This window comes from Lepidochelys olivacea (assembly GCF_965140295.1).
Source record: "Lepidochelys olivacea isolate rLepOli2 genome assembly, chromosome: 8".
Taxonomy (NCBI): domain Eukaryota; kingdom Metazoa; phylum Chordata; order Testudines; family Cheloniidae; genus Lepidochelys; species Lepidochelys olivacea.
Window position 1 is genome coordinate 102044610 of NC_140418.1, and position 25352 is coordinate 102069961.

Consider the following 25352-nt stretch of genomic DNA (forward strand, 5'->3'; position numbering starts at 1 on the left):
TATGCCATGGAGGCTGCAATTTATCAAGGTAGGTTGTTTAACAACGTAACCCACCCTCTATTAAACAAAGAGGCCTGATGAGCTTTGTTATTCTGTGGATGGTTTTTAACATTGCTATAGAAATATCATTAGTTTTAATTTCATTAACTGCCTAGACTTTGAATTAGGCACCAAAGGTGAAATTCACCCTGTGCTGAAAGTCAGCACAAAGCCTCTTTTGAGGGCCAAAGTGGGATTTGCAAAGTGCCTAGCCCTTAGCATCATAGAAATGTAGGGCAGGAACAAGCCTTGAGAAGTCATCAAGTCCAGCCCCCTTACCAAGGCAGGACCAAGTAAACTTAGACCAGTTGTTGAAGGGCTGATACACCCCATTACCCTTTGGGGGCAGGAGAGAGGTGTGTTACGGCCCTGCAATTGAGTCTGTAAGGCTGCCCCGGTCTTGGGGCTGCGTGGCTATATGGCCTTAATCTGTAGCTTGGCCCTTGCTCTCAGGGCAGGGCAGGGCAGGGCAGGGCAGGGCAGGGCAGGGCGGCCCAGCGGCCAGAGTCAATAGTGTAGGTGAGCTGGACCACCACCCCAGTTGGGCGGTGGCCAGGATAAGGGGACCTGGGCCCACCCTCTCCTCTGGGTCCCAACTCAGGGCCCTGTCAGTGGCAGGGTTTTCCACCACCAGTTCAGTGGTGATCCTACCAAAAATACACTGAGCCTGTCTCCAGTTCTACCACCACTTACTCCCAAAGTTTCCCTGGGTCACTTCCTACCCAATTTTCTGCAATTCACTGCCTCTGGGTCTCCATGGTCTCTCCCCGCTCTGCAGTGTCCCAAGCCAGTGTTTCGGGGTCTGTCTCCATCTAGCTGGCCTCCACATCCTGGAGTGAAGGTGTTTCTCCTCCAGGACTCAGTAGCACACCTCCTTCCTCGCCTGCAGTCAGCCAAGACTGAGCTGCTCTGCTGCCCTTTATATCCTGTCTCCAGCTGGAACATGTCCAGCAGAGCCGAAGGGGCGTGGCCTCCTAATCCAAGAAAGGAGGGTTAACCCCTGCTGCACCAGTGTGGGGCTGATATACCCCGTCAAACCATCCCTGACAGACGTTTGTCCAACCTGTTCTTAAAAAACTTCAACGAGGAGGATACCACAACCTCCCCTGGAAGCCTATTTCAAAACTTAACTACCCTGAGAGTTAGAAAGTTTTTCCTGCTATCTAACCTAAAATCCCCCTTGGTGCAGAGTAAGCCTATTATTTCTTCTCCCACCTTCAGTGGACGTAGAGAACAATTGAAAAGAGTCCTCTAACACCCCTTAATTTATTTGAAGCTTGTTTTTCAGGTCCCCAATCTTCTTTTCTCAAGACTAAACATGCCCTTTAAAAAAAACCAGACTCTCCTAGTCAGGTTTTCTAAACCTTTTATCATTGTTGTTGCTTTCCTCTGGACTTTCTCTCTCCAAAGCGAGGTGTCCAGAATTGGATACAGTACATCAGCTGAGATCTCCAGTATTACATACAACGCTCCTGTGAATACCCTCCAGAACGGTATTAACCTTTTTTGCAACTGCATCACTTTGTTGACTCTCAGTCCATTTGTGACCCATTACAACCTCCAGATCCCTTTCAGCAACGCTACCACCTAGCCAGTTCGTCCGCATTTTGTAGCCGTGCATTTGATTTTTCCTTCCTGAGTGAAATACTTTGCACTGAGCGTTATTGGATTTGATCTTGTTGAATGCAGACCAATTCTCCACTTTGTCACGGTCATTTCCTCCGAAGTGCTTGCAACCCCTCCCAGCTTAGCGTCAGCTGCAAATTTTATAAGCACACCCTCCACTCCATTATTCAAATCATTAGCGAGGACCAGTTCCAGAAGTGACCTGTGACCCCACTTGATATGCACTCCCAGTTTGACCGCATGCCATTGATAACTACTCTCACAGTACAGGCTTTCAACTAGTGGTGCACCTACTTGACAGTAATTTCATGGAGACTGCATTCCCCAGTTTGTGTAGGAGAAAGCCATGTGGCACTCTGTCAAAAGGGTTACTAAAAACCATAGGACGGGAAAGGATCTCGAGAGGTCATCTAGTCCAGCCCCCTGCACTCATGGCAGAACTAAGGATTATTCTAGACCATCCCTGACAGGATATATCCCATCTATTGCCCCCCCACACACACACACTACGCAATTAATCCTGTCGAAGAAGGAATTTAGATTCGTTTGGCATGATTTGTTCTTGACAAATCCATGCTGGCTATTCCTCATAATGCTATTATCCTCTAGGTGCTGACACATTGGAACAAATTATTAACCTGTCAAAGTTAGGTTGACTGACCTATAATTTCCCTGCTGGTGCTCTGCACGGGGTGAATTTCAGCCTATAAAATAGAAAGTTAAAACACTTCCATCAGCCATCTAGAGCCCTTATTATCCCCTAACAGCATGCAATGTCCCTCTCTGGTGTGTGGCCATTAGATCACTGATTCAATGCACATTTTCCAGGTTTCAGGGCCTCCATGCCCCACAATATTCAAGTGAATGACTTGGAAATGGGTTGCCAAACTGCTACAGGGACTGGGATCTTTCCTCTCTGCTTGGATTGCGACCCCGAAAACTAATCTCCAGTTTGTGCTATTGGGGAGCAGATCCCCATTCCGCTCCTAGATGACTTCATGGAGACATCAGTATGACTGTTGTGAGCCATTCACTAGTATTTGTGTGTACTCCTTGAAGTACATGGGCAGTTATAGGAGACATACCAGCCCAGGTCTGATCAAATTCAGTCACCTAAAAAGGGCCAGCTCATCAGAGGGAAGATTGTTCAGAAAGTGCTGAACAATCCCTTTCCCTGTGTCTCGTTGGCCCCTTTTACAGCTCTCTATTTCGGCCTCCAAAGTCACAAGTCACTTCTGAAAAATCTTGGCCTGCTGCTTGACTTGACTTTTGCATTTCCTGATTCGTTTGCTGTACCTTACACCTGGGTTAGTAAAAGCCTGCTGCATTGGTGTAATTCATTTGATTCCAGTAATGGTACTTCTCTGGTGTTGATCAGGAGAAATATGCTTTTTGCCCCCACTGATGATTCAGCCTAGATAAATACTCACACGCCCGTTCTGATGAGACAGAGATTCAGACTGTTGGATTCACGGCAGCCACCCATTATCCTTAAGATCTGACTACATCACTGCACTGGCCCAGTTTCAGTCACAAGAAAAACTCCCACTGAAGTCAATCAAACAGGTCCCCCTGATGCACACATCCCATACGCATCATAAGGAGTCTGGAATGTGGGTCTCAGCTGGGGGATTTTCGGGCACTCTTGCAGCTCAGAGATAAGCATGCCATCTAGAGGATGTCAGGTTTATTGCTGATCCACTGCTTAAGAAGCTGCTAAGCGTTCGGGCTGGAGACCCAATAAAGGATAATCAAGCTGGAATCCTCCTCCCACTGTTTGGGTGCACAAGGGTTAGCCATAGCAGAACTGGGATGGTTACTCTGCCACTGTGCATCATGGCTGCTTTCCCCCATTATAACACAAGGAATATGGGGCGGTGTATATGTAATGTGAGGCCCCCAAAGTGGGTCATTAGCAACAGGGATTAAAGCTGGGCCCTCTGGTTCTAAATGCATGAGGGAGTGCAAATACCAGAAGGGGAAGAAATACTACCAGTGGTTCCACAATACCCAGCTCTTGTTCGGCGCTTCTCCTCAATGCACATCACAGCCCTTTACAAAGGAGGTCTGCGTCATTCTCCCAATTTTACAGATGGGGAAACTGAGTTACTGAGGTGAAGCGATTTGCCAAAGGTCACCCAGCAGGTCAGTGGCAGAGCCAGTAATAGAACCTGGGTCCACCAGTCCAGGACTCTAGCCACTAGGCCATGCTGCTTCCGCCACAGGGGAAGTAAAACACACCATGACCACAGCTGCTGCATTAATGCTCTGCAGGGTTGGGGAAAGGGTCTTCCCCCATGGGCCCTGTAAAGGCCACCTGAACCAAGCCTTGATTTAGGACTTTGCAGGTGGCGGTGATTCGCCCACAGAATCCATTTGCTGAGCACAACCCCAGGAAACCTCCTGAGGGTGACCACTCTCAGCAACTGTAATCATGAAAGCACAGGGGAGAAATCTAACCCTTTGATTATTTTTTTTAAAGGAATATCTGTGCAACATTAACTATTCTTGGCCAAACGTACACATGACAAAGGGCACTGGAAAGAAAGATGCCAGCAGAAGCCATACCTGACATTCTTCCACTGGTTAGATTTCAGCATGGACCATGAACATCCCCAAAGCCAGTGGTTTTCAAGTGATGGTCCATGGTCATTAGGGCTCCGTGGAGCTGTCCTTGGCAACCAGCAGACATGTTCCAAGAACCAAAGCAGTGGAGCGTTGACTTGGGTGCATGAAAAAAGTCCATCAAGCCTGGTCCACACAATGAGAGCACAAGAAAGTCAGCCCTGAGCAAATACACCCCCTTGCAGCGCACTATTGGGACTGCCTCGAGGACAGAGCAACGAAGATGCAGTCTAGTGCCACCCCTTTGTCGGTGCCTTATCAAAATATGGGTTCGTTTAGTTCCCAAGAGATTTTTATCCTCCTTAGTTCAGCCAGCCATGTCTTCCGTGTCCCATTAAGTATACTTGTAGCTCAGCTCAGGAGCACAGCAGAACATGGCAGGAATTCACCTCCCTCGGTGGCGGTCTAGCCCTTGGGCTGGGAGCAAGCGAATGGCAAAATGTTAAATTTTTACAAGGGCTAGTTATTTACCGTTTTCCATTCGGCACCTGTCCAGTGTTTTGTTAGCAGTTAGTCACACACAAAGCCTTAACAAGCGCTCCCTCTGCACTCACCACATCAACCCCATCAGACAAAGCCAGCAACTCAGCCTCACCCTCCCGACTATAGTTCACCAAAAGAGAATCAGCTCAACCAAGTGATTACTCAAATCTCAGGTTGCTACAGGGATTATATGAATTTGCCATTCAAAGGCAATTTGGGGAGACCGGCAGCTTGCTCCAATTCTCAGGAGTATGTTAAATCAGAGTCTTTTGAAGTAGACATTAGCTACCTTGCCACTTGTAAAGGCAAATTTTAGAATATTCCTCATACCAGATAGATATCTTTAAAAAAAAAAATAGGAACATAAGATTTGTTAGATGGGATGAGCCATCTAGATCCAGGTCTGGTCTCTGACAGTGACTAACACGAGCTATTGCGGAGGAAGGAGCAAGAAAACCTGCAGCATGGGATAAGCTAGCCACCAGGAAAGTTTCTTCCTGACCCCCAGCAGTAAGAGGTTGGGTTATGCCCTGAAGCTTAATATCCCTTCCAAAAAAATCTTTTTTTTTTAAATCTTTTGTCACACCGGATATTCTTGTTATCCAAGGAGAAAGGGGGAAGCCGAGACCTAGTTATAGCTGAGTCAGAATTTGGTATTTCCTCTGCTCCTGTGGACCATGTGCTGGCCCTTACTCGGGGCAGACTGCAAAGTGCCAATCCGATCCATAGCTGGTGGGATTAATTGCATAAAAAAAGATCAGGTGTCAGTCACTAGTTAACAGGCAGGCAATGCATCCCCCCCCCCAGTGCCTGATCCACAGAGGAGGAGAATCTGTTCCAGCCTCCAGCACCAGAGTCTGGTTGTCTAGCTCAAGCTGTAGGAGACCATCACGAGGTTCTCTACTCACCACTGGAAAGCCTCCTCCTGGTTCCATCTGGGGATCCACGCTGCTGGCCTGACACCACTTCCTGGGGTTGCTCACTCCCTGTCTCTCAGCGATGCTCTTTCCAGACTCAGCTGCCCCCACTTCAGGGCTTGGCCCTCTGGCCAGGTCACCATCACTGTCCCCTGTTGGAGAAGAAGGGTGGTGCATGTATCAAAGTCTCTCCAGAGGTACTGTCCTAGGTGGTCTTCCCAGTAGCTGCCCCATAATGGTGCCACTTCCCCAGGGCCTGGTGGGGGAACCCAAGCCTGTCCCCTCCAGGGGCCCCAGACCAGGGACCCTACAAAAAGCAGGGTCTACCAGTCCAGAACTCTAGCCACATACCTACAGCTTACTGCGGTCTCCCTGGGCTATTTCCTCCCATACCTTTGCTCACCCTGAATGTGACTGCAACCCCTCCCTTTCTATGCTCTGCTACTGGGCCTTATACATGCCCTTCCTGTTCCTCTCCAGCTGAGCTCCATCTCTAATTAATCCTCCTGGCAGACTGGCTCCTCCTCCAGGTGCATCTTAGGGTGCTAATTGGCCTACCTAACCACCTTAACCCTTTCAGGCCATGGGTAGGACGGACACCCCATCACAGTCTCTCATTGCTTTCAGCTCTGGAGGTCCCAGGGGCTGGTTGGCACATACACACAACAATAATTCTTACAATATTAGCCCCAGCTGCTTCAGGGTCCTTTACCATGACCTTCAGCATTCGAGCTTAATCCTGCAACTACTGAAGTCATTAATACGGCTGCTATTGACTTCAGCGAGGTAGGATCAGGAGCCTACCTACGCTCAGAAGAGTCCCCATTCCCAAGTGTGAGATCTCAGGGCAGTGGCTTCGAGTTTTCCCTCTTGACCTGAAACGCTGGGAAATACCCTGGACTAGATCTAGGGGGTGTTTCCCTCTCCCATCACTAAGACTATTATTGAAATGTCAGCAGTCCTAGCTGCTCATTCAGTTAAGAAAACTGTAACACTTGCAACCCTAAAGAATGGTCTAAAAACTCTGCTAAGGAACCTAATACAGGAAATAATTGTTCTCGCCCAGCAGAGAGCACCCTTGTTTAAATATGAAGGAGGACGTTTTCATAGCAGTGGTCTGCAAGCAAGACACTCCAGCAAAGTGATGCTCACTAAAATAGACAGTGAATTATGACAAGAGGCATGCTAGAGGAGATAAAAAGGTACCCAATGAAAGCAGGGGAGTTAAATAAAAGGAACAGGTGATGTCAATGAGAAAAGAGGTTTGCAAAAGTCAAGAAAATGGCCAAGATTTTCAAAAGTAACATGATTTGGGGCGGGGCTCAACTTGCAAAACCTTCAAAGGGAGCGATTTTCTGACCGGGTGGAGTGCATAACCTCCCCAAACCAGGAGTCCTGTCCGTGTCTCTTAAAATTGTATTCTTTACTCCCATAGCCCCTCATTCCTTCCCCAGAACCCCAGCTATCTGAGTAGACAATATGGCTAGCCTCAACCAGATTTATTTAAAGGCTTAGCACCATGGGAAATGGTTGCACTAGCTTTAAGAGTTCCTCCCCCATGGGGCTAAACCGTTAGTGTCTGCTGTGAGCCGACAGCAAACTCATGAGGTTGTAGGGTCCCCCCAGACACCCCCCGACACTTCCCTGAGGGGGAGGTCCTCATACGGGGGAGATCCTGGCATACCCCTCCAGCTACAGAGGGACCCACCTAACCCAATGAAATCACTGTGGTTCTCCTGGAGAAAAGGGGCAGAGTCTAAGAAAACCAGGAAGCTCTACTCAGCAGGGGGGTTGGGTAGCAAGGGCCAGTGGAGATCATGAAGTAGCTCTGCGGTAAGCACCTGGCTTGTTTGGAAGTCTCCAGCCTCCCCCGGGAACCTCCCCTGTGCAGCTCAGCAGGGTACTTAGCAAGGTCTGAGTTCTAGCTGACTGTGAGAATGCGCCTCTTCTCAAGAAGATAAATAAATAAACAAACAGGCATCAGAAATATCTACCAGCTAAAAGACAGGAAGGTACACCAGCACTTAGTTCTAATACGGCTACTTTAAGCTTGGAACGTTAGCTCTTTGCCAAATTTAAAGGGCCACCCCCCGCCTCCGCACACCAAAGCATGCTGGGAAAAAGTTCCTCTCGAAGGACAACCCTGCCCTGGGAAGTGGCTAATTATAAAAGGACTTGTGCTGACATGGTTGTAGTCTTCTATCGCCGTTCCGTTACACCCATTCATTTTTATTGTGCAATGCTATTTTCTAGGCTCTGCTCCATTACCCCTACAAATTCCTTCTAAAGACGCTCTTTGCTATGCCTATGAGAAGTGAGTTATCAATAACACTTAAAGTAATACCCCTACTGTTCCCTTTTCTGAGCTTCCCTCCACACCCCGTCTCCCTGACACAGGTTAGCTTGCAAGCGGTTGGGACTTAATTTATAATTTGTGACTGGGCTGGTGCGTCTGCAACTCTGAAACGCTCCTTACAACCTGCCAAAAGTTATCAGGTAATTCTCTACAGAGCCACTCAAAATGTGCTCTCTGGGGCAGCAACCCTGCTGAAAACTCAGGAGCTTGCTACAATGTCTGCACGGACGTCAAGAGCACTCCAAGCAGATGCAGGGGCCTGTGTTAAATGTTCACAGTCCAGTACTGGAGCCTTTGTTACGCTCCAGTTACTGATGTTGGGACTTAGTTATCATAAAAATCTAGGGCTTGAGCCTACCAGTGCTCATGCCTTGGCTTCACTAAGGAGCAGTCAGTAGAGATAAGCGTACGCTGAAGTTTAATCACGTAAGTGTTTGCAGGATGGGGGCCTGTCAGCATAGGGATGAGCGTTAAATTCATATGCCGAGTCATTGCCCTGTGTGTCTTCTGTGGCGTTTCAGAAAATTTTTCCAGGGGAGTTTTCAAGATCTTCTGTAAAGTTTGCCTTAATAGAAATTCTGAATTCTTGGCTGTTCCATGGGATAATTCTCCTTTTTTTCCCCTCTCCATTTTCCACTTTTAGTGATAATCCCGTGGCAGGCTGAGCCAGTTCATGCTTGGCTAGACAATAAAGACCTCCTGCTGTCTGGCTCTGTCGTTGTTTTGTATAATTGTTCCAAATAATTAGCCACCAGCACATGCTATTCTGAGACCTCTTTGTGCTGCAATGATACTTAGGGGGTAAGCATCCGATGGAAGAGACTCTATGTAAAAGGAAGATTTTTAGGCCCGGGGAAAATGGATATGTTCTTAGAATAACACTGAAGAAAATAAAACAATACGTAACTCCTCTGCAGTAAAACATTGTTTCTGTCTCAACCGGAGCTGGCCTCGGTCAAGTGTAGAGTAGATTTACCAGGTATCTGCAGTGTGATTTGCCTTGTGCTAACAACAGAATTAGCCACTCTTAGTTTGTTATGAAAGTTATAATGTATGTTACTAGGCTCCCATCTAGTGGGGAGGGAGATAAGGTGCAGCTGAGTAAAGATGGCTGACTGACCAGAAGATGTGTGTTTGGCTTGTCATGGATATTGCAAAAGCCAACAAGAAGGTTAAGTCAGCAACTTTTGCTCATGCAAGAAGTCCTTACTCACTTGAGTAGTACCACTGAAGTCAACAGGACCACTGTCCTGAAGAGTGCCCACTATTAAACTAGCACTTGTCATCCACAGATCTCAAAGCAACTGACAAAGTTGGAGCAGTACCATTGCTCCCACGTTACAGATGGGGAAACTGAGGCACAGAGAGAGGAAAGTGAATTGATTTGGTCAAGGTCACGCAGTAAATCAGTGACAGCGCAATTCCCAGTCCCGCACGCTAGCCACTGAACCACACTGTCTCTCTTGGAGGGTGCAGTATTGGGGAGGATCACATGTTATCTCACCAAAAACTGCATTTATACGATAAGAGTTGAATACAAGACAATATTCTACTTCATGGCATATTGCCCAGTGCAGAGCAGTTGTTTTATAATTACAGTCATTGTGCAGCAGAGAAGTCGGTGGAGTCACTCAGTCTAAGAAACAAAATGATACATGGGGAAATTATAACATTAAAGGGTCTACACTGGGAAAACTCCTAACCAGTCTTAAAACCAATTCAGCCAAATCAATTTTAAAACCAGTTACATCCACAGTGTAAGACCCAGCTGTAGGCAGTCTAGGGTGGCCTGGCCTGTCTTAGTGAATCAATTTCTCTGTAGAAATGAGTGACTCGGTCAAAACAAAAAGCCACGAGTGACAATCGGATCTGCATTACTCTGCCCTTCTGAAACAGGTGTAGTAAAAACAGACCAGGCCACTGCACACTGCCTAAAACTGTGTCTAGACCAGTGGTTCCCAAACTCGTTCCGCCGCTTGTGCGGGGAAAGCCCCTGGCGGGCCGTGCAGCCGAACCTGCAGACGCGGCAGGTAAACAAACAAACAGTCGGAGGACCATGTTGTCACTCTAGGCCCATTCATATGCACTGGCATGTTCAAACACACATTTTTTAAAAAATCATGTAAATAAAAGCCTGGCTTGTATCAATCCACTATATGGCATCCTGAGCAGTGCAAATGAAGCCACTGGTTCAGGGGGTAAGATGTGGCAGATCCAGGCAGGAGTAAAAGAACCTACGACTGCCATCAAATAATGACATCAGCCCTTCAGCTCAAGTGGCAGAAGCCCATGCTGAAAGTCAAGGGTTCAATCCCCACTAATGCCACCTGATGGGGATTGGGTTGCACAAACACAAAACATAAGGAATAGCTGTGTGCCCTTCGCTGTGGAGTTAGAATTCCTTTCACGGAGCCTGGGCGGCCCAGCCGAGCGGTCAGAGCAAGAGCCAGAGTCAGGCCGGGAACAAAGCAGGCATAGGAGCGACCACAGCCGCAGGCATAAGCACTGAGCAGCCTCCAGCCAAGTGCTACTGCTGGGCTTAAGAGCAGTCCTGGCACCTTTGCTTGGCCGATCGGATGATCTGGCTGCGGGTTTCAGCTGCGGTTAGCTAGCTGCTCCCAGGCCCAGCTGCAGGGCTTCATGCCTGACAATTCCCACCAAAGAGGCTACTCAGGAACAGAGAGAGCCCAGTGCATTCCTGGTGTAATTCCTCTGGAGTACTCCCAAAGATAACTTTGGCTCTGTGCTTCTCAAATGTTCTTGGGGGCTCTGACCACTGCCACTGCAGACTTTACATGTTCTCAGTTACCAGCCTCTACAGAGTCTTAAAAAGAAAACAAAAAGCTCGTGCAACATTTTGAGAACTTTGATGAGAAGCTGAAATGTTTTTCTTGTTTTACCAAGTAGTTGCTATGCCAGGGCAGCCAATGGATCCATCAAATGTCTGTCTTTGGCTCCAGCTAAAAGTCTGCGTCTTTATTGTAAATGTTGTTTTAATAACATGATTGTCTCTTACATAGATACGACTTTTCATCCATTAATCTCAAAGCACTTTACAAAGGATGCCAGAGTCATTACCCCCATTTTACAGATGGAGAAACTGAGGCATAGGGAGGGAAAGTGACTTGGCCAAGGTCATCCAGCAGGCCAGTAGCAGACCCAAGAATAGAACCTAGGACACCTGAGTCCCAGTACTCTAGCTAATAGGCCACACTGCCTCATATATAATTTTAATATAGGTATATAATATTTTTTTTCTGGAGGTTCAAAGGGGCTACTGAGAACGGAACACCCAACGAATAACACCATCTTCACAGTGCTAGCAACCCCAGGCATTCAAAAATCATGAGTTGGGCCCCCCAAAAATGAGAGGATTGTAAAAAAATCTCTGATTTTTTAAGACAATTAATGTTGGGTTCTTTCAATTTGCCTTCTGATCTGTGTGCTTTTTAGGGGTCAGGGTTTCAAGCATTTCTCTGCAACCATAACGGTTAGAAACTTGAATGAAAGTGGAGAGTCTCATGTACTCACATGACTCCAGGAGCTGGGGCTTCAAGAAAACACCAAATATCACCAGACTCGTGATAAAATCACAAGTTGACAACCCTGACAACAACAGTCCTGTTACCTATCAACTATGCACTGGGTGGAATTCCCTTTGGACGCACATGCAATGCACTTTCCCAGTCCACAGGCCCAATCTCATTGTTAGCTTTCCTTTGAGACCACAGGGGAAAAAAAAGGGAGTTTCACCCAAACTCCCTCAAGCTTTTCAATGGTGTTCACTGATCCATTGATTTCAATGGAAATTAGGAGCCTGAATACCTTTGAGGATCTGAAGTTTAGTCTAGGCCTTAGTTCCCCGCCTATATAAAAATGTACTTCACCTCACAAGGATGTTGTAAGGATAATTACATTAAAGATCATGATGGCCCTAAGGTAGGTCAACTGGGCATTGTATAGCAGACAGTAAGAAATATCAGTACCCTCAAGGGCACAGCGTGGTCATCAAAGTCTCCATGGACCTACTTTGTCACCGTGATCGCTTCACTCTGTTTCACAAGCACAGCTCCCAGTTGCTTGTGCTCCAGCTAAATCGCCCATCTCTGTTAACCGTGGAGGGTCTATGGCACACAGGTGAGCAGTTCTGATTTTTTTCAGCAGAGGGCAGTGACGCACAGACAAGCCAGCTCAGGGCAATATTTTGCATTTCTATAACAACCGCCCTTCAAGAGGCTCAAAACACCTTGCAATCACTGATACGCTTTCACAATACTTCTGTGAGGTCGGTGAATGGTGTTATGCACCTAACTGCATGGAGAGGAGAGACTGAGGCACAGAGAGGATAAGTGACTTTCCCAAGGTCTCAGAACAAGCCAGTGACAGAACTAAGAAATGGGGGTGAGAGGACGTTTTTACACTGTACCGTTCACATAGGAATTGCCATACCAAGGACAGACCAATGATCCTTTTAGCCCAGTATTCTGTCTCTGACAGTGGCCAATCCCAGATGTTTCAGAGGAAGGAATTAAACCCTCATAATGCATCTAACTGGCTGGTGATCTGTTTATGAACTGAAGCATGAGGATTGTTAGCCTTGGTCATTTAATCCTAGGGAGTGTATCTGCAGATGCTATTATATTGAGTCACAGTACCGATCCTATAATTAAGGTTACATGGGACATGTATTTTATTCCATTTCAACACTTATTTTTCATTGCCACAAACCCTTGTAAAAATTTTATTTTTTATTCTTTTTTTATCTAATAGACATTCAGATAGAGGAACCGAGCACCAATCATCAAAGGCCTAGAATGGAGGGAGGAAAAGAAGAGTAGGGGGGAGAGGAAGTGAGCAAGGGAGGGGGGGAACCAAGAACAATGATCAAAATGGAAAATGAAATTCCCATGTATTTTGGTAAGTTGTGTGAGACAACAGGAGATGAGAAGGGGGGAAAACCAGAAAGAATGGATGAAAAGCAGGTGAGATGCACACAACTGTGAGCTCTCAGTGATTTCTGTTTTTTTTTCTTAAAGCCCCAACTTCTGGAGTCATAGGATTATGTGAGAATCTCAGTTTTCATTAAAACAAAAAGGACATGTCCAACCCCTAAAGGTTGAAAACGTGACCCCTGAAGACTCAAAAGCCAGAAGACAAATTAAAAGAACCCCAAACCTATTTTTAAATATTTATGATTTTTAAGCCCATCTCATGGTTTTGGGGCATTGCCTCATGATTTGAGGTTGAGGTTGGCACTATCAGCTGCAGAAACCTGGCCATAACACCACTGTTCCTGCTGGGGGAGGAGGAGCCAATAATATTCGTTCCAACTGGGACCAGGGTGGGGTTCCAACAAAAAAGATTGTTAACTTCTGATTTATCTTTTTGCCAGTGTTCCCATTAGGCAACTGTATGCCAGATGCTGCAGCCAAAACTCCTACTAAAGTCAGTGTTCCCTAGTACCCTGATTAAGTAACCATTAGCCTTCTCTGTTATTAAATTAAATGATTTCCTCACGGGTCGGGGGGGATGTGCCAATAAACGGCATCCTAATTGAATGTGTCTTCATTAAGCTTGGTACATTGTACTTTTCAGATAGGACAGTATTTTCACCGTTGGGTACCTTAAATTAGGCCCCTAAATCCATCTTTAGGGTAAAATTGTCAAAAGCAACTACGTGATTTAAAAACCTATGCCCCATTTTCAAATGTGACTTAGGCACTTAGGGCCAGATTTGTCAAGGTATTTAGGTGCCTAAAGATGCAGATAGGCACCTAGTGGGATTGTCACTAGTGCTTGGTACCTAACTCCCATCAACACCTAGGTGCTTTTGAAAAATCTTGCTAGGCACCTGCCCTCATCTTTAGGCGCCTAAATACAAATCTGGCCCTTACGAAAATTTTACCCTTTACAACCCGCATAGGGGGCCTGGTTTTCAAAGTTGCTATGCACCCACAGCTCGTGTTACCATCAAAGGGAGAGGCAAGTGTTCAAGCACTTTGGAAAACAGGACCATTGTTCAGGTTCCTCTATGGATTTAAGTGACTAACTCGAGATTTGAATTTTGGACACATGGTATAAACCTGTCAGTGTGTTTTAGGAGCCAGGGAACTTTTGCTAACATTGCTCAGCGCTTCTGTGAGCATCGCACCTGTGGGTCCTTGCTATTTTGTATAGTGTTCTTGTTAGGTGATAAATGCAGTTTAAATAGCGTGCATTAGACCTGCATCCTGTGAAGAGCCACATCTGTTGTACAGCAACATCTATCATCAGCTGATAAAAGACAGCCCCCTAATTAATCTATGCTCTACCGTTATAAAGACAAGTGTACTAGCTTTGATTAAACGGACATTGCATTTACATTAGCCTTGTCCTCAGCTATTCATGGCAATCTCTCTCTTTTCAGGCTGTGGTTCAGATCTTGATGGAATCACAAATGAACCTGATTGGGGCATGTGTATTACATCTGTAGCATCTCCATGGTTCTACACAGTGGCATGACACAGCGATTGTTAACTGAACAACAGAGACATGAAGACTATTGCTCTGGCTACAATACAATTCTTTCCTCATACTTCACAGTAGAAGCTAGGCCAACCGTGTCATTCCTGTGTTTGCCACTAGGGGTCGCTGTTGCCTTCAGCTGTCTCAATGTCCCCACAAGGTGGCTGATAACTGATGAATCAAAAAGAACAGGAGGACAATTTATTTGAGCATAAGCTTTTTTCCCCACTACATGCATCCGATGAAGTGAGCTGTAGCTCACGAAAGCTTATGCTCAAATAAATTGGTTCGTCTCTAAGGTGGCACAAGTCCTCCTTTTCTTTTTGCGAATCCAGACTAACACGGCTGCTACTCTGAAACCTGATGAATCAAAGGTTAACTTGGTCATTTTCAACCTTAATATACTCTAGACTTTGGTGAGTGGGGCGATCAGGGTTAAAATTTGCTTGGGTTAATATTGTACCTGACAGTTTTTCTGGATCTAGGTTTCAATGGCAAGACAAACTCATTGGTCCAAGGAATAAAGTAGATAAATTTCCAGTGAAAGCAAAACCATATAGAATCTGAACTATGTCTATGAAATGCAGAAACTGATTTACTATAAACAGCCGCATAATGGCTATATCAGCAGATGACATACATTCAGGCCTGGGGAGTGAAAACACACACACTGTAATTACCTTAACGCCTAGAGGAGGTCCCAGCTTGTACCAGGACCTACACAGACACATAGCGAGTGACAACCCCTGCCCAGGAGAGCTTTCAATCTGGACAGATACAACAGACAAAGGGTGGGAGGGGAAACAGAGGCACAGAGATTAAGTAAAGTCTCACCTGTAGCAGAACCAAGAAGATAACGCAGACCCCCTGATTGTTCCTAGTCCAGTGCTTTATTCACTGAGCCTGCCGAACTACCGACCCGGTTTCAGATTAGTTATCAATTTATACACCCACCTTCAGCTGGTTCCATGCCAACCCCTCTATTATTTGAGTTTCATTAGCAGATCTAGAATATTTATCTTAGTTTCTTTCTCGCTATGAAAAAAAAACGTGATGCAATTTTTAAAAGACAAATCCTCAGGTTTACTGAGCAAAGATAAGAACAATCTAGTGTAAGACCTTGCCTATGCATAACATTTGCAAGGATTTAACTAAATGAGTTTGCCATTTTCGTTAAAATCGGTGCAAATTTCATATATACACAAGGCCTAACATTTCTAGGGTGATCCAGAGAAATCCTCTGGGCAATATATTTTTATTGTACTTCACACAGTGTCAGGACGGAATTTTTCAAACCTTCCCCTTTTTTTATTAGTTAGGAGTAGACTATTTCCAGGTGCAAAAGGCGTTATGAAGACAACTGCCTCACCCTTTGAAAACAGCATTTACAGGCTCGAAATATAAGCCACTGAAGATTTCCAGTTATGTGTTTTGACCCATAGGTAACTGCTTTAAGGTGTCTCAAGCTGAGTACCCCCAAAAGGGGTCACCCCCAAATCACTAGTCACTTTTGAAATGAAGGTCAAACATTTAAGACCTGCTTCTGCTCTGATTACAAGTGGCAAAATTCTCATTGACTCCAGTGGGAGCAGGATCAGATCCTGTATTTGATACAATACTAAAAGGACTTTACAATGCCTCGTCTTAGGGACAGATTTTTTAAAGGTATTTAGGTGCCTAGTGTGATTTTCAAAAGTAACCTAGGCACCTAACTCCCATCAATTTCAATCGGGACCTTTTGAAAATCCCACTAGTGCCTATATCCTCAAAGGCATTTGGGCACCTAACTCTCACTGAATTTAAGGATGTTTGGTGCTTCAATATTTTTAAAAATCTGGCCCCTGGCTACTTTCAGTGGTCCTAGGAGTCTATGCATTTTTCATTCTTCGGTGGGTTCCGTCCCGCTCCCACTGAAATCAATGAGGGGTTTTGCCAATCACTTCAATGGCAGAAGGATCAGATGATTTCGGAGTGTCATTACTTAAGACAGCCCGAATTCCGTGGATAGTGCTAACTAAAGAGGGGAGGATTTTATCAGAGACTTGGTTTCACAACCGGTGATAATTGCTCCTGTTTCATTGAAGTCATACAGAGGAGGATTCAAAATAAGCCACTAAAGCAAATGAGGTCTGGTGGGCCACATGTAAACTTCGCAAAGCTCAAATCCACCATGGCCCTGCAAGGCTTATGCCCTGCATGACATTTTAATCCAACTCATTTGCTAGATTCATCCTAACTGTAAACAAGCCTTTGAAATGAAAGCTTAAAAGCCTAGTTGTGATACATTAACTTAATCAAGAAAATACTCTGAACACATTAGTTTAACAACAGTCCAAAATACAAGTGGCTACAGTCTCCCTCACCCTATGATTAATAATAAATAATAATAAGAAGAATTTTAAAAAAGAGCTTCACCCATTATGATTTTCATTTTATTTGTAAATATAAGGACTGAGCCATTTGAAATCAGTGGAGAATCTTTCTACTGACTACAATGGACTTTGGATCATGCCTTTGGTGAGGTTTGAATCTCCCGAACAGATTATTATTAAGAGAGGTGGTTGAATAAATATTTGTCGGCTTTATTATCTGACAAATGTCACTGGTTTGTTTTCTCAGTCAGCTGTTTATTCCACAAGCCACACTTTTTGGAATTCAAACAGCTCTGATGCTTATTGGTCTGATGGAAAGTCCGTGGCTAGATTTCTAAGCCTGGAAAGACTCCTGCTAAGCCTTCAGTAAGTGTATCCCGTTAAGGGAATCAAATATCATGGCTTGTACATGTACAGGGTTGGAACAGGCCTACTGCAAACTCCAGCTCATATCCCAGTTTGATTTTTTAGAAGTTAAGTGTCCCCAAATGCAACTTCAATGGTGTGAGGAAGGAGACAGCTGAAAGATAGGAGGGAGAGATAGCTCACCTCCTCAGACACCCTGAGCCCAGCTGGCTCCAAAGGCACTTGAGCTGAAATCCAAAGCTGCAAAGAACTTGAATAGCCCTTTCAGAAGTTTCCCCGCGGATCCCAACAAACGACTCCTGCAAGATTCCTTCCTGCTGCTTCTGGATGACTGGAAATGAATCGACTTATCATCCACCCTTTCCCCATCACTTCCCACCTAGGGCAGCATTTGCCACTTGGCTCCCTGTGCAGAAATCTCACAGATTATCCCTTGATTCTGATAGCACCATTTCAGGCTAGTATAACAGCGAGGAACATGTTTGGTCCAGAGTTTCATCAAATTGTTCCCAGAGAGCTGTACATATGTGTACCTACCCCATCCCTCCACCTTGACTTCTTTTCAAGCCAGGTCCTTTTTATCAAATCCTCCAAGAAATGCTTCCATCTGCCATGCAAACCCACCTTTCATTTCCACAACTTCAGAAGGTCCTGATCCTGTTCCCATTAAAGTCCCATTCACTTCAATGGAAGCAGGTAGGCTCTATAATTGCTAAAGAATCAGGAAAGCGTATGGTTCTGATCCCCCACTGCTTACGAAGGCAAAACTTCCACAGACTTCAAAGCAGTTTTGCCTGTACAAAGATTGTAGGCTCAGGTCCTACAACCCACAATGCCGTATTTACAAGAGTCCTTTAATTATTTTTCTTCCGAAAGATCATTTTACCTTTCTCTAGCCCATTCAAAAATTTAAAAAACAGAAAAAATAAACTTTGGAATGATATGGAGATAATATTGTTTACATGAGACTGAACCTTTTCAAACTTCTGTTGCGTATAAAATATCTTTTTGTTGTTAGCTTTATGGATTTATTTTACAAATAGTCTAAATACCCCTCCGGATTTTGTTTTTTCCTCCCAATCAGTAAAAAAAAAAAAAAAAAGAGTAAGTATGATCCAAGAATTAGAAAGTTGCTCTGTTCCACCAAGTCCTCTACAGATTTGGCTACTGCTAATTGATTTTATGAGGAAGACACATAGATACTATAATGATGGGCAGCAGTATAAATACCTAAGAGTCTGAAGAGCTGAATCTGAGTGAGGAGGGACTAGTGATGAGAGAGAACAGATAATCGGAGAGCCTGACCTAAACAGGCAGATAAAGCCACCTAACTAACCAGTGATCAGATTCCTAAATTGCTAGGTGCACCCACTGAAGGTGGACTGGGTTACATGAAGGTCAATTTCTAAATGGCATGCAGAACACGCTAATCAAACACCCCAGAAGAGAGACCCTCACAGATTATCATTCATTAAAACACTGGTGTATCCAGGCAAGTACAGGTTTGTACAAGGTTAAACTAAAGATAAGGAATGGGATTTTCAAAAAGGGCCTATGGGAATTAGGTGTGCAAATTTCCACTGAAAGTCAATTGGGATTTGGGCATATAACTCCCTTAGGCAGGGAATTCAAAGAAGTCAAGAGCCCCATCCCAGAACACTAACTCACCGAATCAGCTCCAATGCAAATGCTCCCGTAAATCAGGGTGGCAGATAAATCCTGTCTTTTAAAACAAGGAGAAAAATCCCATTCTTACCCATTTACATGTAGGAAAATTTAGGGTAAAAAACAAAGGCGGAATAGCAGTGGGGAATTCGCCTCAAAAATCCATGCCAGGATATAGCCCAATAAATAAAGGGCAAAGGACCGGCCAGTGCGCAGATTCAATATTTAAAGGTCAAAAGGGACCATCGTGATCATCTAGTGAGTCTATCCTCCTGTATAACACAGGCCATACAATTTCAACTGCAAGACCTCCTGCAGTGGCAAGAATTATTCTCTCTACTATATAAACTCTTGTCAGCTGCTGGAAATGGCCCACCTTGATTATCACTACAAAAGTTTTTTTTTCTCTCCTACTGGTAATAGCTCACCTTACCTGATCACGCTTGTTACAGTGTGTATGGTAACACCCATTGTTTCATGTTCTCTGTGTATATAAAATCTCCCCACTGTATTTTCCACTGCATGCATCCAATAAAGTGAGCTGTAGCTTGCGAAACCTTATGCTCATATAAATTTGTTAGTCTCTAAGGTGCCACAAGAAATCCTTTTCTTTTTGCGGACACAGACTAACACAGCTGCTTCTCTGAAATCTCTCTACTACGTAAGTCAATTGTAGCTAAATAGAGCACACCTTACAGAAAGGAATCCAATCTCATTTTCAAGATTCCAGGGAATGGCCTATAACAGGGTTCAAATAAGAACTAGATAAATTCATGGAGAATAGGTCCATCAATGGTTATTAGCCAGGATGGGCAGGGATGGTGTCCTTAGCCTCTGTTTGCCAGAAGCTGGGAATGGGCGACCGGGGAGGGATCCCTTGATGATTCCCTGTTCTGTTCATTCCCTCTGGGGCACCTGGCATTGGCCACTGTCAGAAGACAGGATCCTGGGCTAGATTGACCTTTGGTCTGACCCAGTCTGGCCGTTCTTATGTCCTTAATGTATCACATCCTTTAGGAAGCTGTTCAACGGCGAATTACCACCAGTATTTAAAAACAGGCTTCAGATTTGAAACAGTAAGAGTATAGACCTGAAAAAGAGTCCGTAAAAAATGAAAGCACAAGGCACTTGGCATAATTAAAACAGTGTTATGATTTGCATATGAATCAGCTGAGTTCTCTTCAGCTTGTTGAAAAAATGTGATATATTCTATTTTTAAACCACATCAAAACCATTTCTAAAAAAAGAGCAGTTAAACAGTTGAAAGGAAAGATTTATTTTTTAAAATCCTTTCTAACAATAAAAGTTATTTAAAAAAAAAACAGTAAAAAGATGTTTTTTTTTCCCACAGGGGAAGAAAAAGGTAAAGTCTTAAATAGTAATAAAATATCCCACAACTAATAGTTTTGCTAACTCTGTCTGGTTACAGGTTAAGAACCCAACAAGGAGAGAAAAATATGGGACATCCTGGAATGTTTACAAATCTACAAGGTAACCGCGCCTTACACAATGCTTTACACAGTGCACGGCTAAACGCATGGTCCCCTGAATCATAGTTCCTGCACCATGCACTCCAACGTGGTATATACAATGCATATGCCATGAATCGTGCATAACACAGTTTAGGGTTGCAGGACAAGGGTGCGTGTGCGAGGCACCAGGCTGCATGACACAGCGCACCCCGGTGCGGTACGCAATCCATGGCGCACAGGGGACAGTACAATGCGTACGCACAGTACACGACGGTGTTTTGTAGCTCGTGTGCCGTGCAACAATGCGCCACGCAGCACCACGCGTTATGCGGCCCGTACAGTGTTAGGATGAAATAGTCTACATATGTACAGTAAAACAAAACACACACACAAAAAGAGAGCGCGAGCGAGAGACAGAGAGAGGCCATCCAAGTACAGCGTGTGCGTCCCCCATCAGCCCGGGAAAGGTTTGCACGTGGCTCTTGCTCCGGCGCGCAGCGCAGGCCCGGGGAGGGCGCGCCGGAGTCACATGTACCGCTCCAGGCCCGAGGCGAAGCCGGGCTGCCGCCCGTAGGCGGGGCCGGGGCCGAACTGCGGCCCGGCCAGCGCCAGCAGCGGCTCGGGGGGCTCGGCGCAGGAGCGCCCGGGCTGCAGGCCCAGCCGGCCGGCGGCACCGTAGAGCGGGGCGCCGCTGGGCGGGGAGTAGCCGCCGGGGGGCCCGGGCAGGTGCGGGGGCGGCGGCGGCGGCGAGGCGGAGTAGGGGTAGGCCCGGCCCAGCAGGCCGGCGGGCGGGAAGGCGGCGGGGGGCGGCTCGGGGCCGGGGCCCAGCTCCACGCCCGGCGGCGGGGCCAGCTCGGCGCCGCCCATGAGGCTGTCGATGGTGAAGCCCCGCGGGTAGGGGGCGCCGGCGGGCAGCGGCGGGCTGTAGCCGGCGGGCGCGTAGAGGGCGGGCGGCGGCGGCGCGGCGGCGCTGGCCGGGCTGAAGGCCGAGGCGGCGGCGGCCGGCAGGTAGGCCGGGTAGGCGGCCAGGTCGGCCCGCTTGAAGCGCTTCCTGCGGCGGAGGAAGCTGCCGTTGTCGAACATGTCCTCGGCCGCCGGGTCCAGCGCCCAGTAGTTGCCCTTGCCCGGGCGGCCCGGCTCGCGCGGCACCTTGACGAAGCAGTCGTTGAGGGTGAGGTTGTGGCGGATGCTGTTCTGCCACTTCTTGGGGTTCTCGCGGTAGAAGGGGAAGCGCTCGGTGATGAAGCGGTAGATGCCGCCCAGCGTCAGGCGCCGCTCGGCCGCGTGGGCCAGGGCCATGGCGATCAGCGCGATGTAGCTGTAGGGCGGCTTGCCCCGCGGCACCGGCCGCTTGCGCCGCCGCCCGCCGCCGCCGCCGCCCCCCGACGAGCCGGCCTCCGGGGCGGGCGGCGGCGGCGGCGCCTCCGGGCTCCCGGGCTCCGGCTGGGCGGCGAGGGGGGAGCCGGGCGGCGGGGTGCCCATGGCCGGGAAGTAGGAGAAGCCGGCCGGGTTCATAAGGGGCCGGCGGGGGAGCTCCCCCGGGGGGCTCAGCCCGCCGGCCTTATATCCCCGCCGGCTGGCGCCACCCTGCCGGCCCCCCGCCGCCTGGGACCGGGGCCCACCCACCCCGGAGCCCGGCCCCCGCCGCCGGCAGAGCCGCGGGAGGCTCCCCGGGGCGGAGGTGCCCGACCTGCCCCAGGTGCCGTGTGCGCGGGGTGGGGCTTCTCCGGCAGCCCCCGGCCGGGCGGATGGGGACCGCGGATTGGCAGCGGCCGGGCTGGGGCGGGGGGAGACCCCCCGAAATACACCCAGCGACTAATGTGCCTCTCTAGGGGGAGGAAACCGGCCCCCCCGCCCCCCTCCGCCGGCACTTTGTCAATTACGCGCCCGGGCATGGCCGGCCGGGGGAATTGGGCTCGAAGCAGGGACCCTGATTTCAGAAAGAGACCATTAAACCAGATAAAGGAGATAAGAATGGGATGGTGACCATCATCGAGTCTGTCTTCACAGCCAGCGCCGGGGACAGGTGGCTTTAACCCGTATTTAAAACCTGGCCCCTGGGCGGGGGTTTGGGGGGGGGGGGGCAGTGTTGTGCCTCCAAACATTGGAAGCTGGAGGGAAATGTCCCGCTTTGCCTCGGTAGCCCGAGAATCGTTTCCTTCGGTTTACATTTCGTTTCCTAAAGCGTTGCCGAGAAAAAAACAAAAACATCGGCCGAGTGAAAACACGCGGTAGCAGCTTTTGGTGAACGCGCGAATAAATGGACCTGGCGGGGTAGTTACTTGAATCGTTTGTACATTTCAGTTTGTAAAAAGCTTTCGCGAGCTGTCGCGCTGTGATATTCGATCGCTTTAATTTTTTTTTTTTTTCCCAAACGTTTCCTCGGTGTTCGGCTGTTTTACCCAGCAGGTGTGGAAGCAACAGAGGAAGGCTGTGCAAATATCTACGCGCACGCTGTCTTCTAAACGAATACAGACATTGGACAGCAATGGATCTGCTCCCTTTTAGGGAAATCTGTACACCGGCAGACTGCTGCGGGGGTTTCTTGGTGGTGCCGGACGGAACTAGACAATCCGTTCGCATATAAGTATGAATGGTTTTCAGTTCATGTGGATTTTGTAATGATTTTCTCCGGCAGAAAACCAGCTCGGCAAAAAAAAACCAAAAACCACATTTAACTTTACCGCGGCGCACAACAACGGGAAGGATCTAGCGAGCGATCTCTTGTTACATGAATGATACACGTTCCTCGGTCTTTAAACGATTTAACATAGGAGACATGGGAAGGGGCACACGTCAAGCGGGGGAAGGGTAAAAATCAAAGTAAGAAAAACAAAACCCGTCTCCAACGTTTGAGTTATTTCTTTTGTGCAGCCTCGTGCGAGGGCTGCTGAGAGAAGTGTGGACAACGGAGTGGATTGAGCAGGTTTCAGAGCGACGGAGTTTATAATTCGTGTCCCTCACCTTGCTGGGGGGCGGGGGGGGAGTGTTAACGATTGTGCGTTTAGATGTAAACAAGTAATTCGAAGTCTCTGTCGCTTGTATTAATTGCAAGGGGTTGTTCAAAGGGGGGGGGGGAATTGGCATTTCCAAAGGTGGAATTGACCGCACCGAGTGGGATTGTACGACGCGAGGTAAATAGCTCCACGCGGATCCCAAAATATTTACAAATTAAAGAGAAGCCTCTGCTTATTTGAACACCTAGGGCCCGACCCTGGGCTCGTTACTCCGGTCTCCACAATGCCTGAATAAGGAGCGCAGGAGCGGGCGTCTAGCAGTGTAGACTGTCATACATGGCAATGCTGTGTACATGAAAGGACCCCGCATACTGAAAGAAGAGAGACGTATCCCTGTTGGTTTTCAGTGTCTTAATGAACGATCAATAAATAACAGTGTCTGTCCTCACCGGAAAAAATACTTTTCAACTGTATCTATTGCATTTAAATAAAACATTTACAAACTTTGTATGTAAATCTCATATGTAATACAATAGGCAGAGGGACCATTAAATTAAGAAAGGATGGTGGACATTATGCATTATAGTTCCTGATTTTATATCGACATAGAACATGGCAGGTAGAAATGGAACTCAAATAATTTGAGTGGCAGATCATTCAAGTGCTATGAGCTTGTCTGTAATCTTGAGAGTAGATTGCAATGTACAATCTAGCAATGAACCAAAGCACTGAGCAAGGGTAGGAAAGATGGTCTAGTAGACAAGGTACTAATTGGGACTGGAGAGAGGTGGGCTCCGTTCCAGGCTCGGTCATAGACTTTGTCTACCTTCTGCCTCAGTTTCCCATCTGGAAATGGGGATTATATCTCCCTAATTGGCAGGGGTGTTGTGAGCATAAAATCCATGAATGACTGTGAGAAGCAAAGATGCTAGGGTGATGACCTCCCTATAAGCAGATACAGTGAGCCCCTCTACAATGGCAGAATAACAGTTTTTTAGTTTAAAGAGTATTTGTGTAGGTTATTTTTGTTTAGCTAAAACAGAGGTAAAAATGGGTGTTAACGATCTAAAAGTAGGATCTGACCTGCAACACTTTCCCTTATAATGTTCACCTCAGAGGTGGATGAGGGCTGGAGATCACTGTGTTTCTTATCTTATTATTTATTTGATATCAGCCAATATTTAAATGTTAGCAAATTTGTTTCAGTCAGAGATTTTGCTCTGTTTACACTGTTGCTTTCAGTCAGCTAGGGAGAAATCCCACAATAAGGTCCAGAAAGTAGGTTGAAACACCACTAGAAATCATAATGTAAAACACACAGAAAATACCCTGTATAGGAGGTTTTTATGTGGTTCAGTGTTTATTTTAAACTGATGTATTTTCTTGTATGCCCTATTCCCCCAGCACCTACTACAGATTGTAACTAGACCCAGGTTTTAAAAAGTTCATCCCAGATTATTTGTCTAAAATGTAGCTGGCTCAAACTACAATGCCTTATATGCCTACTGATTTAGAGCATTATTAGCTATTAATTAGAGAGTCTGGAGGCAAGGGGTTTGCTGTGGGGGTGAGGAGGGAGGAAGGTAACTGATTCTCTATGCAGGTAACTTGTCCTTTATTTTTTCTCTCTCTCTGTCATCATTTCCTTGGTCCTTTTACTTGTCTAAACCTCAAAGAGATTGAGAGTCAAGAGAGAACATCTGATTGTATAGCTGACTCTGTAATGCTTGTGATATTGGCCTCGCTATTTATTGTGTTTACATTAGTGTCTGGGAACCCCAAACCAGGATCAGGGCCCCGTTGGGCTAGGTGCTGTACAACATGAAAAGCAGATGCTGCCTTGAAGAGCTTACAGTCTAAGGCCCCGATCTTGGAAAAACATAATTAACTTTATATGCAATGGATGTTATCCCAGCACCACTGAAGCTGGTGAAAGTTTTGTCATGGGCTTCAAAGGAATGATGAGAGTA

General features: G+C 46.7%; 1 protein-coding gene across 1 annotated transcript; it reads right to left on the minus strand.

Annotated features, from left to right (window-relative positions):
• Window positions 1-20329: 20329 nt before the first annotated feature.
• FOXE3 (forkhead box E3) lies at window positions 20330-21820 on the minus strand. The gene has a single exon (XM_084636639.1). The coding sequence runs from the start codon at window positions 21722-21724 to the stop codon at window positions 20951-20953; it is 774 nt and encodes a 257-aa protein (XP_084492765.1). The 5' UTR covers window positions 21725-21820; the 3' UTR covers window positions 20330-20950.
• Window positions 21821-25352: the final 3532 nt, after the last annotated feature.